Source organism: Myotis nattereri (genome assembly GCF_964212035.1).
Source record: "Myotis nattereri genome assembly, chromosome: 18".
Classification (NCBI taxonomy): Eukaryota; Metazoa; Chordata; class Mammalia; order Chiroptera; family Vespertilionidae; genus Myotis; species Myotis nattereri.
In genome coordinates, this window is record NC_138093.1 from 1475241 (window position 1) to 1490115 (window position 14875).

Consider the following 14875-nt stretch of genomic DNA (forward strand, 5'->3'; position numbering starts at 1 on the left):
GTCTTCTGCCCATTTTTTAACTGGATTGTTTGTTCAGTTTGTGTAAAAGTTCTTTATAAATTTTGAATATTAAGCCTTATCAGATGTATCATTTGGCCAATATGTTCTCCTAATGTTTTCAATCTTATGAAAGTATCTGGTGGCAAATTTGGTGAACTGCCCCGGACTGAAGCTGCATTTGGGGTCTCGAACCCACAGCTGATGAACCCAGGAATGGAACGTGGCCACCTCGTTCCCGCCGCCCCGACAACGGGAAACGCTCCCCCTCGCACACAGACCGCGAGGCTCGCTGTGGAAGGCACTGCACGGAGCTGCTCTGCCCGAAACAGGTTCCCTGCCTCCTCCAGCCACTTCTCAGATTCTATTACCTCGAGGTGAAAGCAAACAGCTCTCACGGCGGAAAACGATTCCTTGTGTCAACACGGAGAGAGGCTCTTTTCAAAACAGACGGTCTAACGGGAAGGGACTCAGTGGAGAGCCTGCTGGAAACGAGGCCCCGGCTCTTGAAGATGTGGGGGGCGTTGTTTGCAGGGAACGTTCCACCGAGGCCTCGCCCAGCTTAGGGCCCGAGCGCGTGTTTGTCCAGGAGCTCATAAATCTCAGACACGCCTGTGTGCAGGGCCGCGGCCGTGACCGCTGCGCGCACAAAGGCTCGTGCTGTGGCTGCGACTTCGTCGGCTGCTGGACTGAGTGACGGCGCAGACTATTAGGGAGCAGCAGCTTCCGCGAGCTCCGTGAAGGGCGCCACGGACCAGACGTAGACCACCACCGCGATCCTTCTCTCATCGATTTGACTGCTCAGCCCCTCGGGGCGCCTCGATGCCCCTGCTGCAGTGTAGCCGACCAGACAGTGCCCGCCACAGTCTGCTCGGGGGTCTCCTGCCTCCATCCATGGGCACCGTGGAGCAGCCCATGAGATTCCATATCGTGATGGCATTCCAGGCCCCTCTGGTAGCTCCTGCACCTCCTCCCCTTCCTCCTCCTCCTCCTCCTCCTGACATCATGGGAAGTTGTGGGGAGTGGCATTCAGTCAGAAGCAGAATATAACCTTTCTTTTCTTTTTTTAAAAAATGTATTTTTTATCAATTTCAGAGAGGAAGGGAGAAGGAGAGAGAGATAGAAACATCAATGATGAGAGAGAATCACGGATCAGCTGCCTCCTGCACGCCCCCCACTGGGGATCGAGCTCGCAACCTGCGCCTGTGCCCTGACCAGGAATCGAACCGTGAGCTCCTGGGGCAGCCGGGACCCACTGAGCTACGCCGGGTGGCCCCGCTCTGCTTTAAAGGCGGGTGTTCGGTGCCGCGAGAGAGTGCGGGACGCGAGGTCTGCCGCTGCCTCTGGGCTGAAGCTGCACATGCTACAAACGGTCCCATTTGTCTGGGGAGGCCGGGAAAGCCCGATGGTTTGACGAAGGTTGATTTCAAAGTCCTAGCACATGTGCCAACGAATGGAGAGTGTGAGGGGGACACGAACATCAGGGCGCCTGTGTTCCCCTGCCGGCCCTGGCGGGAGCCTTCACTCGTCAGTGACAAGACAGTCGCGACGATGAGAAATGTGGACCCAGGGGACAGAATCCCTTACAGCCCTCATGCAGCGTCCCCGCATCTCGAGCCACCAGAGGCAGCCGCCAGCTCCCAGGTAGCCGTCTGCCCTTCCCACTGGGAACTGTCACCAGCAACACCACAAGGTGGGGTCATCAAAGACCCGAGACTCTGGCTTGGGACACGCCCTCCGATCTTTCAGCAGCGTCCCCGTCCCCCAGAGCAAGAGGCCAGGGAGAGCACCACCTACCCGACACTCCTCCGTACGTGGTCCGCTTCCCGGCGCCCACTGCTGGCCAGGGCGTGCCGTCGGCGCGGAGTCCCATCAGGCCCGAGACCGTGTTGGTGGCGGTCACACCGTCGGCGCCACCTGCGGAAAACACGTCACCACTGACCTGCAGTTTTGAAGGGATGCGGGGAAACCCGTGCAGGCTCGACAGCCCGGGAAAACGTGCCCGGCACCTCCTCACGCCCGTGTTTCCCCGTGCGGTGTCTGCCCTGAGCCCGCTCCTCCAACTGCACTTAGAACGCTGGGCGTACACATGGCTAATCACCGCCTCTCCACGTTCCCAATTCCTGTACAGACGTGTGGATGCCAAACGTTCTGTACTCAACGCTACTTTCCAGGTAATTTACAATATATATGTGCAAATCAGGATGCAATTTCCAGTGGGTAGAAGGCAGCGTAGATGATTTGTAAAATCATGCACTAACCCTATAATTTATGGATTCAATAGATGTTTGCTGCTCATATGTTTAAGGCAGTGTACTAGGCCCACCCAATAAAATATAATGGCAGCTCGTCAGCAATTTAATACCATGGAAGATGTTGCTGTTGGACTGTTACGTTATCATGTCATTTGTTTCCGGGTGATCTGTTGTGACTGTGGCTTTGTTTCATAATTCTCCCTGCGTGAGACACGAGTTTCTGAGGAAACAGGACTGTTGCTTGGCTCCCAAGTCTGGCGTCTCTTTATGAGCCTGAGTCCAGGGGCATCTATCGGTCTGGGAGCTCAGGCTCACTCCGATGCTTTCCTTAACCTCTAACCCAGCGGTTCTCAACCTTCTGGCCCTTTAAATACAGTTCCTCATGTGGTGACCCAACCATAAAATTATTTTCGTTGCTACTTCATAACTGTAGTGTTGCTACTGTGATGCATCGTCATGTAAATATCTGATGCAGGATGGTCTTAGGAGACCCCTGTGAAAGGGTCATTCGACCGCCAAAGGGGTCACGACCCACAGGTTGAGAACCGCTGCTCTAAACCAAGACACACACGTACATTCGTGGCCAGAGATAGACTGTGTGTGACTCCATCCCTCGGGTGCGAGTGCACACCCGGGCCATCGGTGCGGGTCTGGAAGCCTTACCTTCCTTGGCAGCTCTCGCGATGCTGACGATGTCCGTGACGTTGGGGGTCAATTTGGCAAAAAATGGAATGCGAATCGCTTGGCGGACCCAGCGGCAGATGTTCCGCACCAGCTCCGGATCCTGTCAGACAGGTGAGCGAAATACAGACTGTGATTAAAGGGCCGCGCTGCCACCGCAGTGTCCCAGCCACCACCCCCTCCCCCCCCCCCCCCCCCCCCCCCGGCGCTGAGCTCCACGGCGTTTCTCAGGATGACACCTGGATGCGCGGGGGTGGGGTGCCCCCGCTTGACGTGAACGGAGAGTTCAAAGCACAGAGGTCACACTCCTTAACAGGGCCTTCGGGACCCAAAACCACGCAGCACCCGGCGGAAGGACGTGCTACCCACGATGTAGCAGGAATCAAACTAAACTTCCAGGGAGAGTTTGCGACACCCGCAGAATTCCCAGTGAACTCCCTGGCTGAAGTCCAGCAGGGAGTATCCAAACTGGGGCCTCCCGGGTGAACGCTATGGGACCTGAAACCTGCTGCTTTCGTTGTTATTATGATTACTATGCAATCCTCACCAGAGGATGTTTTTCCATTTTTTTTTTGAGAGAGAGTGGGAGAGAGAGGAAAGACAGAGAGAGACATCGATGTGAGAGAGACACATTGATTGGTTGACTCCTGCACGTGCCCTGACCAGGGCCTGGGCTGAGGAAGAGCTTCAACCAAGGTACGTGCCCTTGACTGGAATTGAACCCGGGACCGATGCGCTACCCACGGCGCCACCCGGCCAGGGCTCACTCTGTTCTCAGGAGGCTCAGTTAGGAGAAGACCTGTGACCCCCAGTCGATCTCTGAGCATGCGAGCAGGTGCTGAGACAGGCTGCACACGAGGTCATCAGGAACCTTGGCCCCTGCAAACGTTCCCACGATCCGAGCAGCACCTCGCAGCACGCACCCCGGAAAGAACTGACCACAGCGGCGCCAGCGGAATACGCGCGCGCCCGTGCTCCGCGCCCGTCCCCGGGGGTCCCGCGGCGCCTGCGTTCTCAGGCGAGTGTCCCTTAGAGGGTGATCGCCTGTCACTTAGAGGGTGATCCGGGAAAACAGCTTCGATGTAGTCACGCCCTCTGATTCCCACCCAGACAACAGTCCTCCCCCGCCCATCACTTTTACTGCAAAATGTATTCTGACAGGTACAGAGCGCACTCTGACAGGTCACCTTAAGATATGCAAAAGCAATTCATTATCGAACGTGGGAATATTATCTTAGCAAGTGGAAATGTGGTGTGTTTTTTTGAATAAAAGAAAAAGCCAGAAAGAAACATAGTCATATATTTCAACAATGAAACAGTAGGCAAGCACATCCTTTGCAATTAATCTTTGTATATGTAAGAAAGCTGCTCTTTGCGTTTTAACCTTTCCGAGTCTTTTAAGATGAGATTTCGAATGGTCTAACCTTTAGAAAGGACCTTTTCACGTGGGCCTAATAATGCGCCTCGGCCCGTCATCTCGCATTCTTCCAGACCTTATGCGTTTGTGGGCCAAGATGCCGCGATGAGGCGATTTCTGGTGATTGTTATTGTCTCCGTGCAGCAGAACTAATCATTTTAACAGAGAAACAGTTCTTCTGGCTTTGCTTGTTCTCTTTTCCAGGACAGTCATTTCCTCCGGCGTGGGGCACGCTCTGCGGGGCACACTGCGCCGTGAATAGTAAAACCTGGAGACTGAGCTGAACAAATTCTCACTCATGAAAATGGAGGTGGGCCCTGCCCACGCGATGCTCATGAACTATTTATCAGCGCGCCATTGGCCTGATGGAGGGAGTTGCATCTTTGGGACTTTGATGTGTAAGTGATAAATTTCCGTGGGACGTAGCCTAGAAATGACAGCAGCTCTAGGTGGTGGGGATAGCATGTCCTTCGAGAAACACTCGCTTCAAGGTAGAATCGGACAATAGGTGAACGGTCACTTGCCTTGCATAATACGAGGCATGCAGCCTGCTCAGAATTACCAAAACAGACTTAAAAGCTTATTGGGGCCTGGCCGGTGTGGCTCAGTGGATTGAGCGTTGTCCCAGGCCCCACGAGGTCACTGGTTTCTATGCTGGGCCATAAGATAATCATTTCTAATTCTAATAACTAGTATACAGTTATAGTATACTAGAGGCCCGATGCACGGAATTCATGCAAGAGTAGGCCTCCCTTCCCTGGGCTGCCCTCGCAGCCCCGGCTTCGTCCGGAATGTCGTCTGGAAGGACATCTGGTCTAATCAGCATATTACACTTTTATTATTATAGGCAGTGTGTAGCATATAGTATATAGCTACATGTCCTAGTGCTAGCATGTGGGGGTGATCGGTGGGGGTACCCTGCTGCTTTGAGGCCCCTGCGACGCCCTCTCTCTGGAGGACTGGCGTTCCCCCAATTACCGAGGGCGCCAAATCTCCCTGGTTTCACGCTGCGAATAAAGGGAAAAGCACCAGAGAATGGGACTGAGAAATTCTTGATGAGCTAAATTACAAGTGAAGTTTGTGACTTTAAGAAACATTTCTCTTCAATTTACCTGGCAATTTTCATGCTGTACAAGTCTTTTCAAAATGCCTTTCTTAGAAGCTGGCGTTTCAGCGAATCCATTTAGCAGCTCTAAGATGTTTTCCACTGAGGAACTTCTGAGCCCTCATTCGCAGGCCCCGCAGTAAGGAGCCAGCATTTTACTGCGTCCTTTTTCTGACAGAGAGAATGCGGGCCCCGAAGGTCAAACTGAGTGCCTCTTTCAACTTCTTAATTTTCTCCCCCATTTTCCAGGCCTGAACCATCATCTCCTTTAGCGAAATTGCTCCCTGAAGTGAAATTCTGCCAGCTCTTGCAAGCGAGAACTAGGAAGGCTCCCACTTCATTCCTACCTGTAAGACCAGACGCAGCGTCAGCGTCATAAATTATTTTTAAAAGGCGACAAATGAAAGTAAGCATTTGAAGCTATAACCACCTGGTAGTCAGTAGCCGTGGGCCTGACATGGATGTGATGACGGGGATGACTGCTGGGAGACGAGATGGGGCCTTCAGCCGATGCCCAATAGACCGAGCCTGTTCTCAACCGAATAGCGAGCTGGCGTCTCTCTCCCTGCGCCCACGGCGCCCCTCAGAGCCCGTATGCCGTGGCCCCTCGCAGTGCTGGAGTTGAGCCAATGCTCTCCATACGCCGCAGAGATCCCACTGAGGGATCAATGATGCTGTGATTACGCGTGGCCACCAGCTGGTTCTAAATAGTTAAGAAACAGACCACACGTACACTCTGCACATGAACCACGACGGGCAGCCCACATCGGTCCCTGTCTAACGAAGGGAGTCAGGTCAGCCTACTGACCTATGTGTCCCTCCCAGACCAGCCGTCACTACCTCTGTTTCCTCCGCCCACGGTCCCCTCCCCACTCACGTCTACACACTGGCTCCAGCCCCCGAAAGAATTAATGTCCTCATTTATCTTCCTTTAAGGTTTTGTATATTCTTCCATTCTTACGGCTTCATAGAACTTTAGTAAAGAGACGACTACCTGAGTATTATTTGCTACGTAACTGGGTGGATCATTTGATAAAAATATTTGAAAAGTATCAGTAGGTTTGTGCATTTCCAAAGACACGTTACAAAAGATGATACAAATGGTTGGACATAGAACATAGGAGTGCTCCTGCAGAGCGCTCTTACACCCTCGGCTGCTAATTGTCCAAGAACAACACACCTACTGTGTGCAACTGGCTCTCCTCACAGCTCGCTGCAGTGTCGCTGTGACTGTTGCAGTCAATTAGTATAGAAAAGCTATCACTTGCAAATGTTTAAGTTAATCTTATTGCATCAGTTCTTTGTGCCAAGGGGCCTTTGGGCTTATTTCTTCCTGTTATTGAACATCTCATCAAAGCTAACAATTTGTTTCAGGAGAGATAAGCTAGAGAAAATGAATTCCACGGTGAGTGAGAGGTAATCGGGGCCAGTCTGATAGGAGGAACTTGACACCTACAACAGCTATTAAAGAGAAAGGGAAAAGGAGAAACGTCGTAAATCTAAATTTTGTTAAAATTGCATGAATAGGAATGAGCATTAACAAAAAATGTATATTAGGATACGGAAGTTGAATCCTGCAGAAGGTCATTTTTGTGGTTAAGCCATTAATGTTGAATGCCCCATATTAGAGGGAGAAGAGCCGCTTTTAGTATAAGCACACTCAAAATCAAGTATCTCTCCCTTTGGGATAGAATCGGAGTTGCAAACGGACAGTCCTGGCCTTCTCTATTTCCAGTGTTTGATCCTTGACAAGCACTCCGCAGGCAACGACAGGGGAGCTGAGAAACATCTGCGTCAGCAGGTGTGAAGGGCACCTCAGGTAAGCATCTTGCTCTACAATTAAAACACAAATACAGCCCGGCCCGCGTGGCTCAGTGGTTGAGCGTCGACTTATGAAACAGGAGGTTACAGTTTGAATCCCAGTCAGGGCACAGGCCTGGGCTGCAGGCTCGATGCCCAGCAGGGAGCGTGCAGGAGGCAGCCGATCAATGATGCTCTCATTGATGTTTCTATCTCTCTCCCTCTCCCTTCCTGTCTCAAGTCAATAAAAATATATTAAAAAAATAACACACAAATACACACAAAGCGAGTCACTATCAGATTATTCCACATCTGTGAGTTTTGATCAATACAGTATTCACATAAACAGGAATAGACAGACGTTGATATTTCTGTGATACTTCCCCTAACTCCGACAACACCAAACAGATACCATGTGTTTCAAGAAGCCCTTACTCAGGGCCCTCGCTTCTTAGGGAACAGACAGCTGTTTGAACATTGTGTACCCTGTAGTTCATCCTGATATAGTGACATCAAATGGAACCACAGAAATAAAGCCAGATCTGCCCAGCTGTAAAAGAAGTCAGAGGGAGGGAGGCCCAGGTCGATGCGTTAGCAACAGCCCTAAGGAGTGTGAAGACCTGTCTGTTTCCTTTCACACCATGTTCTTGCTGTTCATCATCCGTTAGTGCTTGCAGGGGGAAGGGGAGCGAGTCCGTGTGTGAGAGCCAGTCGGCACCGTGGTAGACAGTAAGGCATCACCAGCTGTACTTATCCTGCTTGCACAGAGGAGACCACCTGTGGCCCAACAAGTCCCTTTATGGGGTGATACTGACTCACTCACTCATTCATTCAACAAATGTATGTTCAGCTACTGCCTTCGCTGCTGAGGTTATAACAGTAGATAAGACAGCTACTGGACTCATGGAGTTGTCATTCAAGTGGAAAATACAGCAAGTGGAAAATGCATAAGTGTGTAATACAGCGTAAAGTAGGTATTAAAATATATACAGCCGGGGAGGGCAGGAGGAGGGGGGAAGGGGAGACTGGGATGCGGAGTGCACTGGGGGCGGCTGCCTGGGCTCACCCTGAGGAACCCACACTGAACTCGGTGTGTTCCACCCAGGGTCAACACAAACTACCACTTGCTGTTACCGTGACTTAACTTATTCTAATTTCATGGAGTTAACTTTTTTTCTGTGCTCCTAGATTTTGCGTGGTCTGAAGTCAGGACCTGCATATATTTTTCATCATGCCGTATCATCTATAGGGAGCAGAGCACTGGTTTACAACAGATAAAACTGTCGACTATTCATCGCCTTCGATAAGACTTTACGAGAATGAGAGGTGACTTCAAAGCCAATGCCAGGCGCACTATATACATAAAAGGCTAAGGGTCTGTCCGACAGATAGCTATGATGCTCAGTGACCACCAGGGGGCAGACACTCACCGCAGGAGCTGCCATGATGCGCACTGGCCATTTAAAAATAAATGGCACCATGGACCTGGTGCTGACAAACCTTCCCCCAAGTGGGACGCAGGCCCTGCTATCACCCCAGGGTGACACCCCACCAAATCGCAGTCAGTGCTCCCAAGACCTGATGGCACAAAATGTGGCCCACAGCCCAGCCCAGCCCGGAAACGGTCACTGTGGGCACTGGGTAATGACGTTGAGTAGCAACGCCCGTCTTCCTCTCCCTAGCGACTAGCCTCCTTGGAGTTTCTTCAGCCCAGGAACATAACTTGCTTTATAGCCAGGTACAAACATTTTACGGTTTAACCAAATGTCTGTGAAGCGTTTTCCCGTGCCTCATCTCATTTTATCCTGACAGAAGTCCTGGAGTAGGCAGATAGGAGACTCGGTGGAATCCTATTTTCTTCTCATTAGCCGGAAAACAGAGATTTAGAAAGCTTAGAAACTTAACCCAATGAAAAAGAAGTAAGAAATGTTGGAACTTGAAAATGACTTCAGGTTTTCTCACTGCACAGAATATAGTCAGACACGGCTGCAGTTAAATATTTTACCCTTTGTTGTCCCTGCGTGATCTACAATAATAATCTGCTTTGTGTTGATATTTACTGCTGTGCTGCTGACAATGACCTGAAAGAGAGGTTGGGGTGCTTTGCTGAGCTGGAAAAAGTTTAGCTAAATCAGAAAGCAGGCCTAATGAAGCAAGTTTATTCTATATCTAGAAAAGGCTAAGTTGACTCACGCATGCGCGATACCTACAAAGCTCTTGCTGGCACCAATCGCACGCGTGTTTCTATCTGTCACTGTCGATTGTGAATTTGGTTGACACTTCTATTATCGAGAAAGGGCGAGTAGCAATATTAAAATATTTCTTCTAATTAATTTCCTTTCAGTGTGCACGAATCCGTGCACCCAGCCACTAGTGTTTTATAAGATCACTACTTGTTTCTATTACCCGGTTTTCTAGGTAACAGAATAGCAGGAAACCGAGAGGCAGGTGTTAGCGGGTAGAGGGCTTGTGAAAGTCAGGCTAATGCTTCGCCAAGCCATTCGCTTAACCAGCCTCATTGTACCAGTCACGGTTTTTGAAAAACCATATAATGCTCTACTTTATATGAGACCATTCACCAGAAGTTAAAACTGCAAATGTTTGCACTTGTGTTCAAATGGGTTATCGCTGGGGAGTGCGATTTTCTTCACAAAGAAGGAATGAAGAAAAAGGGAAGGAGGAGAGGGAGGGATAGAGGAAGGAAGGGAGAAAGGAAGGAAGGGAGGGAGAGATGGAGGAAGGGAGAGAGGGAGGAGGGAAGGGAGGGAGAGAAGGAGGAAGGACAAAAAGAGGGAAGGAAGGGAGGAAGAAAGAGAGAGAGAGAGGAAGGAAGAGAGAGGGGGAGGAGGGATCGATAAAGGGAGGGAGGGAGGCAGGCTGGCTGGAGGAGACTAGACCTAAGAAACGGAATTAACTCCTCCAAATCACGGCATTTGTATTTTGTCACAAATTCAACAATAGTGCCATCTGTTCAGAGAGGCTTAAGAGTAATGGGTAGCATTTCACTTTCAGACACAGGCCTAGAATGACATAAGATTAATTGAATGTCTGTGCTTTTATTAAGAAAATACGTTGGGTTACATTTCTTCTTAAAGCTACACACGCTTCTGCGCGAGCAGGAAGGCAGAGACATGCGGCCACAGTCCTCCTGAACATGTGGCTACTGTGCCGTGTTTAGGAACGTTCTGGAGTTCCTCCGCCAGGTCCCTCGTATTCCCCGAGACGCTCCCGAGACCCAGGCTGCCGGCTCCGAACTGTGCCAGGAGCACCGGGGACCCAGCACCGAGGAGGCAGCCAGTGCTCCTGGGCCCGGATCTGCCGTGGGGGCCCGAGGCGGCCGGCCTCCTGCCCAGCCTGCGTGTGGAGCTCTGGGTCCGAGCTGCCTCCTTCACGTGAGGTCTTTCAGCCCCTGCTCCTGCTTCTGTTTTATGTCGTTTACTGTCAAGGGCCAGATGGCTTCCACAGGATTTAAAACAGGGCGTGAGCCCGGCCAAGGTGGCTCAGTGGTTGAGTGTCAACCCATGAACCAGGAGGTCACAGATCGATTCCCGGTCAGGGCACGGAAAAGCCAGGTTACCGGCTCCATCCCCAGTGTGGGGCATGCAGGAGGAGCCGATCCATGATTCTCTCTCATCACTGATGCTTCTATCTCTCTCCCTCTACCTTCCTCTCTGAAATTTATAAAAATATATTAAAGAAATAAAACAGCTGAGTGAAATATACATGTATACAATGAAATTGCTTACAATGTATCATACATGCACTCGGTTTCCATTGAAGACATAGACCCACGTATGTATGTGTGTGCAAGCGCACATGCACGCACCATGTATGTGTGGGCCTGTGTACACACACACACTATGGACAGATGAGCAGTGGCAGTGCCGTCAGGGCAGGGCGAGGAGCTGCGCCACCATCGGCGGACGTGTGACTGCGGACTCTGTCCCTTTTGTTTGGTTCTGTCCCCAAAGCACGTGCATCTGCTCGGAGCGCGTCCCTGTCCTCTGAGCACGGAAATGGTGTGGGCTGGTCATGCCCAGTGGAGGCCGTGCCTCCTCCTGGCGGGGGAGGGGAGAGCAGGACTGAACAGGGACCGTGGGCTGGGTCCCCACATGCTGGGTCCCTGGCCCAGGACAAGCAGTGCTACATGCCCCAGGCTCTGGGAGAGAAAGCGGTAAATGCGCAGCCGACAAGTAAGTAAATGCTGTATCAGTGCGATGGATACACGGAAAACACAAAAGCAAGAACTGAAGAACAGCGCTCCATAACGCAGTACACCCACTGACTACACTCGTGCCGTGTCCAGTGTCCGTGGGGGATCCTGTAAGACCTGCTCACATCTCCTGTGTAAGGAGTTTGGACCACGCGGCAGGGATGGTGTGAGCGAGCCACGCGGCTGCAGATGAGCTGGCTGTGGAGGCCTCTGGCAGCCGACGCCACACCGCTGTGCAGTGCGGACAGGTTTTTTCCAACTGAGAAGCACAGAACAATTTTTTAAATTTTTTACTTATTTAATATATATTTTTTTATTGATTTCAGAGAGGAAGGGAGAGGGAGAGAGAGAGAGAAACATCAATGATGAGAATCATTGATTGGCTTCTTTCTGCACACCCTCAACAGGAATCGAAGCCGGGACCCTCCAGTCTGCAGGTGGACACGCTATCCATTGAGCAAAACTGGCCAGGGCACAAAATAATTTTTCAAAGTGATCTGTCTAAAGCGGCCCCTGCAGAAAGCCAGCTGCTGATTCTCACGGACATGAAGAAAACACTAAACCATTTAGAACCGGCTGCGTCTCAGGAAGCAGAAGTTCTGGGTACAGTGGCAGTGCCGCGCGCGTCTATGCTCTATGTGGGACACACGGCACAGGGATGTTCGAAAATGTCCCAGCCGGGGCTCAAGCAGAAGCCATGCGAACAGCTCATCGATGATTCCGGTTCTGCTTCTACAGACGCGTTAGGGGTCCACGGGGACCGTTTCCACACTTCAGTTTGACTTTAGACTCTTTCCGAGGAAGGTTTTACAGGAGAGCGATGCTCGGGGATTTGAGGTCTTGGGACATATGCTCATTCATATTGACGTCTCAGGGCTCGGAGAGCACCTCTCTCCGATAATTTCTTGCTAATTCTTCGGTAGTTGCTAAAGCTTGGCTTATTCAGCTTAATGTAGCACTTATTTGGGAGATGCAGATTTTTTAAAAAATAAATGTTTTCATTAATTTCAGAGAGAGGAAGGGAGGGATAGAAACATCATTAAGAGGAAAACCAGCAAAATGTTTAAAATATTGATTTCTTAATTTTGGGTTGGAAAAGTGGGGGGCATCTTATACACAGAAAAGTAATGACAAAAATTAGCCCGGCCAGTGTGGCCCAGTGGCTGAGTGTCAACCTATGAACCAGGAGGTCACGCTTCAATTCCCGTTAAGAGCACATGCCCAGGTTGCAGGCTCCATCCCCAATGGAAGGGGTGGGGTGGGGAAGGGGCATGCAGGAGGCAGCGGATCAGTGATTCTCTCTCGTCATTGATGTCTCTCTCTCTCCCTCTCCCTTCTTCTCTGAAATCAATAAACAATTTTAAAAAATAATAATTACAGTCGTTATTTAAAGAACCTGGGAGAACGGAACCGCCGTGAATTCAACCTGAGGGTGCTGCCCTCCTGTCGGCACTCAGCATGCGTGGGAAGCATGGACGTGCCGGGCAGCTATACGTGATGCCAGGGAGAGAGGGTTCCACCAGGAGCCAGGAAGCCCGAGTTCTAGTCCTGGCTTGGGGAAAAGATGAAAAGGATCAGAATGGGGAGGCAACACGTGCTCAGAGAGATGGAAAAGGAACCACACGTCCAATGTCAAGAAGCTGGAAGCCGAGGCTGTGAGTGAGATGAGGCTGTGCCGGCTGGGGGAGGGTCAGAGCCTGGGGCCAGCGGGCTGACTACGCTCCTGACAGCTCTGAGGAGAGAGGGACGGAAGTCAGGCAGGAGGAGTGGGGGTGTGGATGGGGAGGGAGCAAAGACGGTTTCCTAGGTGACCGGAGATGAAGCAGGAAAACGGACAGGCGTATGGAGAGGCTGGTAAGATGGGAGGAAGGTTTATCTCAGGACTTCTATCACGTCCGGGGCCGGGAAGATGGAGAAATGAAACACAGAAAAGAGAGGAAGCGAGTCAGACAGTAAAACGGAGAAGGCTGGGCGTAGGCACCAAGCAGGGAGGCCGGTCTGGGCAGGAGGAGGGACCTGCTGGCTAGAAAGAAAACAGCCAGGAGAGCCAATCAGTGAGGAAGCCGGACACCCAGGACTCACCCATCCCCGCTGTCCTCCCTGCCCGCAGAAAAGCACTCACTGCCCCCGTGCTGCCCACCGTCCGCCCACAGGGTGGTGACACATCCACTCAGGCCGGCCCCAGGGCGACCCTCCCGCCTCCGCTGTCCTCCAGCAGGAGATTTCCAAAGGCCATCGTAACTGATGCAGAACTCCCAGGCCTTTTGCTACGAAACTACCGAGGCCGGTCTAAACGGGGGAATCACAGCGCGACAGGGCTTCTGGAATTGGTTTCCAGCGAGCAGCACCCGAATGAAGTGCACGGGAGGCTGAGTGGGATGTGAAAGGCGCGCGTGGCCAGGGGAGTCCGGGACAAGAGCGTGGGAGTGCCGACAGCTAAGCGACCGCTCGGCCATGGCCACAGGCGGGGCTGTGTCACACTGGCGGGGGCTGTGCCCGGCTGCAGGGCCTGACTGGCTGGTGGCAGCCGGCTGGCGGCATGAGGAGCTTGGTTTCTTCCTGGGAAGGGAGCTGCCTCTGAACCAAGCCGAACGCGGTCCCTGCTTAGTCCCATTGGCCACCGGATCGCCACTCCTGCCGCCTTTCTGAGTGGGCGGGCCTTTCACTTTCAGGCATTTGAGTAGGTCTGTGACCGTGCAGTCCCTGTGTCACAGAATTCTGTCGACCAAGTGGCAGGACATTATAATCCCATTATTACTTTTTAAAATTTTAACTTGATTTCTATTTTAGGAGAGAGAGGAAGGGAGAGAGAGAGAAACATCAATGTGAGAGTGAAACATGGATCAGCTGCTTCCTGCCCACCCCCTACTGGGATCAAACCCGAAACCCGGGCACATGCCGGGACCAGGGATTGAACCGGTCACCTTCCGGTGCACGGGACAAGGACCAGCCGAGCCGCACCGGCCAGGGCAGAACCCCGTCATGCTGACCTACCATTTTTAACCCCAGACGTGTGGACGGAGACACCGGGAAGTTAGCTTTGGTAGAAATAGCCCAAACAACACAAAGGCGAGAGTGAGCAAATGTGAAAGAGCAAAACGTCACGTGCGCCTGACGGCGAGAGTTCAAGCTGCGGTGAGGGCTCTGGAAAGGCGGGAAGTTGCCGGAGGAAGTCACCGCAGTGAGCCGGTCAGCACCTCTGAGCTCTGAGTCCTGGGGAAGGTGCCAGAGCGGGGCTGCCTCCACGCTGCGAGCGGGGTGGGGGTGGGGGTGGGGGTGGGGGTGGGGGCGAGCAGAAGTCCCAGCGGGTGTGAAGGTGACACCACAGGTGCCGGCACTGCACTGCCTCAGGCGCTGCGGTTCGCAAAGGCCCCTGGGTGGCCCTGCTCTGCCCCGCAGACACCTGG

At 52.0% G+C, this 14875-nt stretch overlaps 1 protein-coding gene across 1 annotated transcript in view; it reads right to left on the reverse strand.

Annotated features, from left to right (window-relative positions):
- Positions 1-14875, reverse strand: part of DPYD (dihydropyrimidine dehydrogenase) — a 349138-nt gene that overhangs the window by 55958 nt on the left and 278305 nt on the right. Inside the window, exons 17-18 of the mRNA XM_081111986.1 lie at positions 2916-3036; positions 1795-1914 (exon numbers count right to left, since the gene is read on the reverse strand). Coding sequence (XP_080968112.1) covers positions 1795-1914; positions 2916-3036 — 241 coding nt within the window. The remainder of the gene's footprint in view (positions 1-1794; positions 1915-2915; positions 3037-14875) is intronic.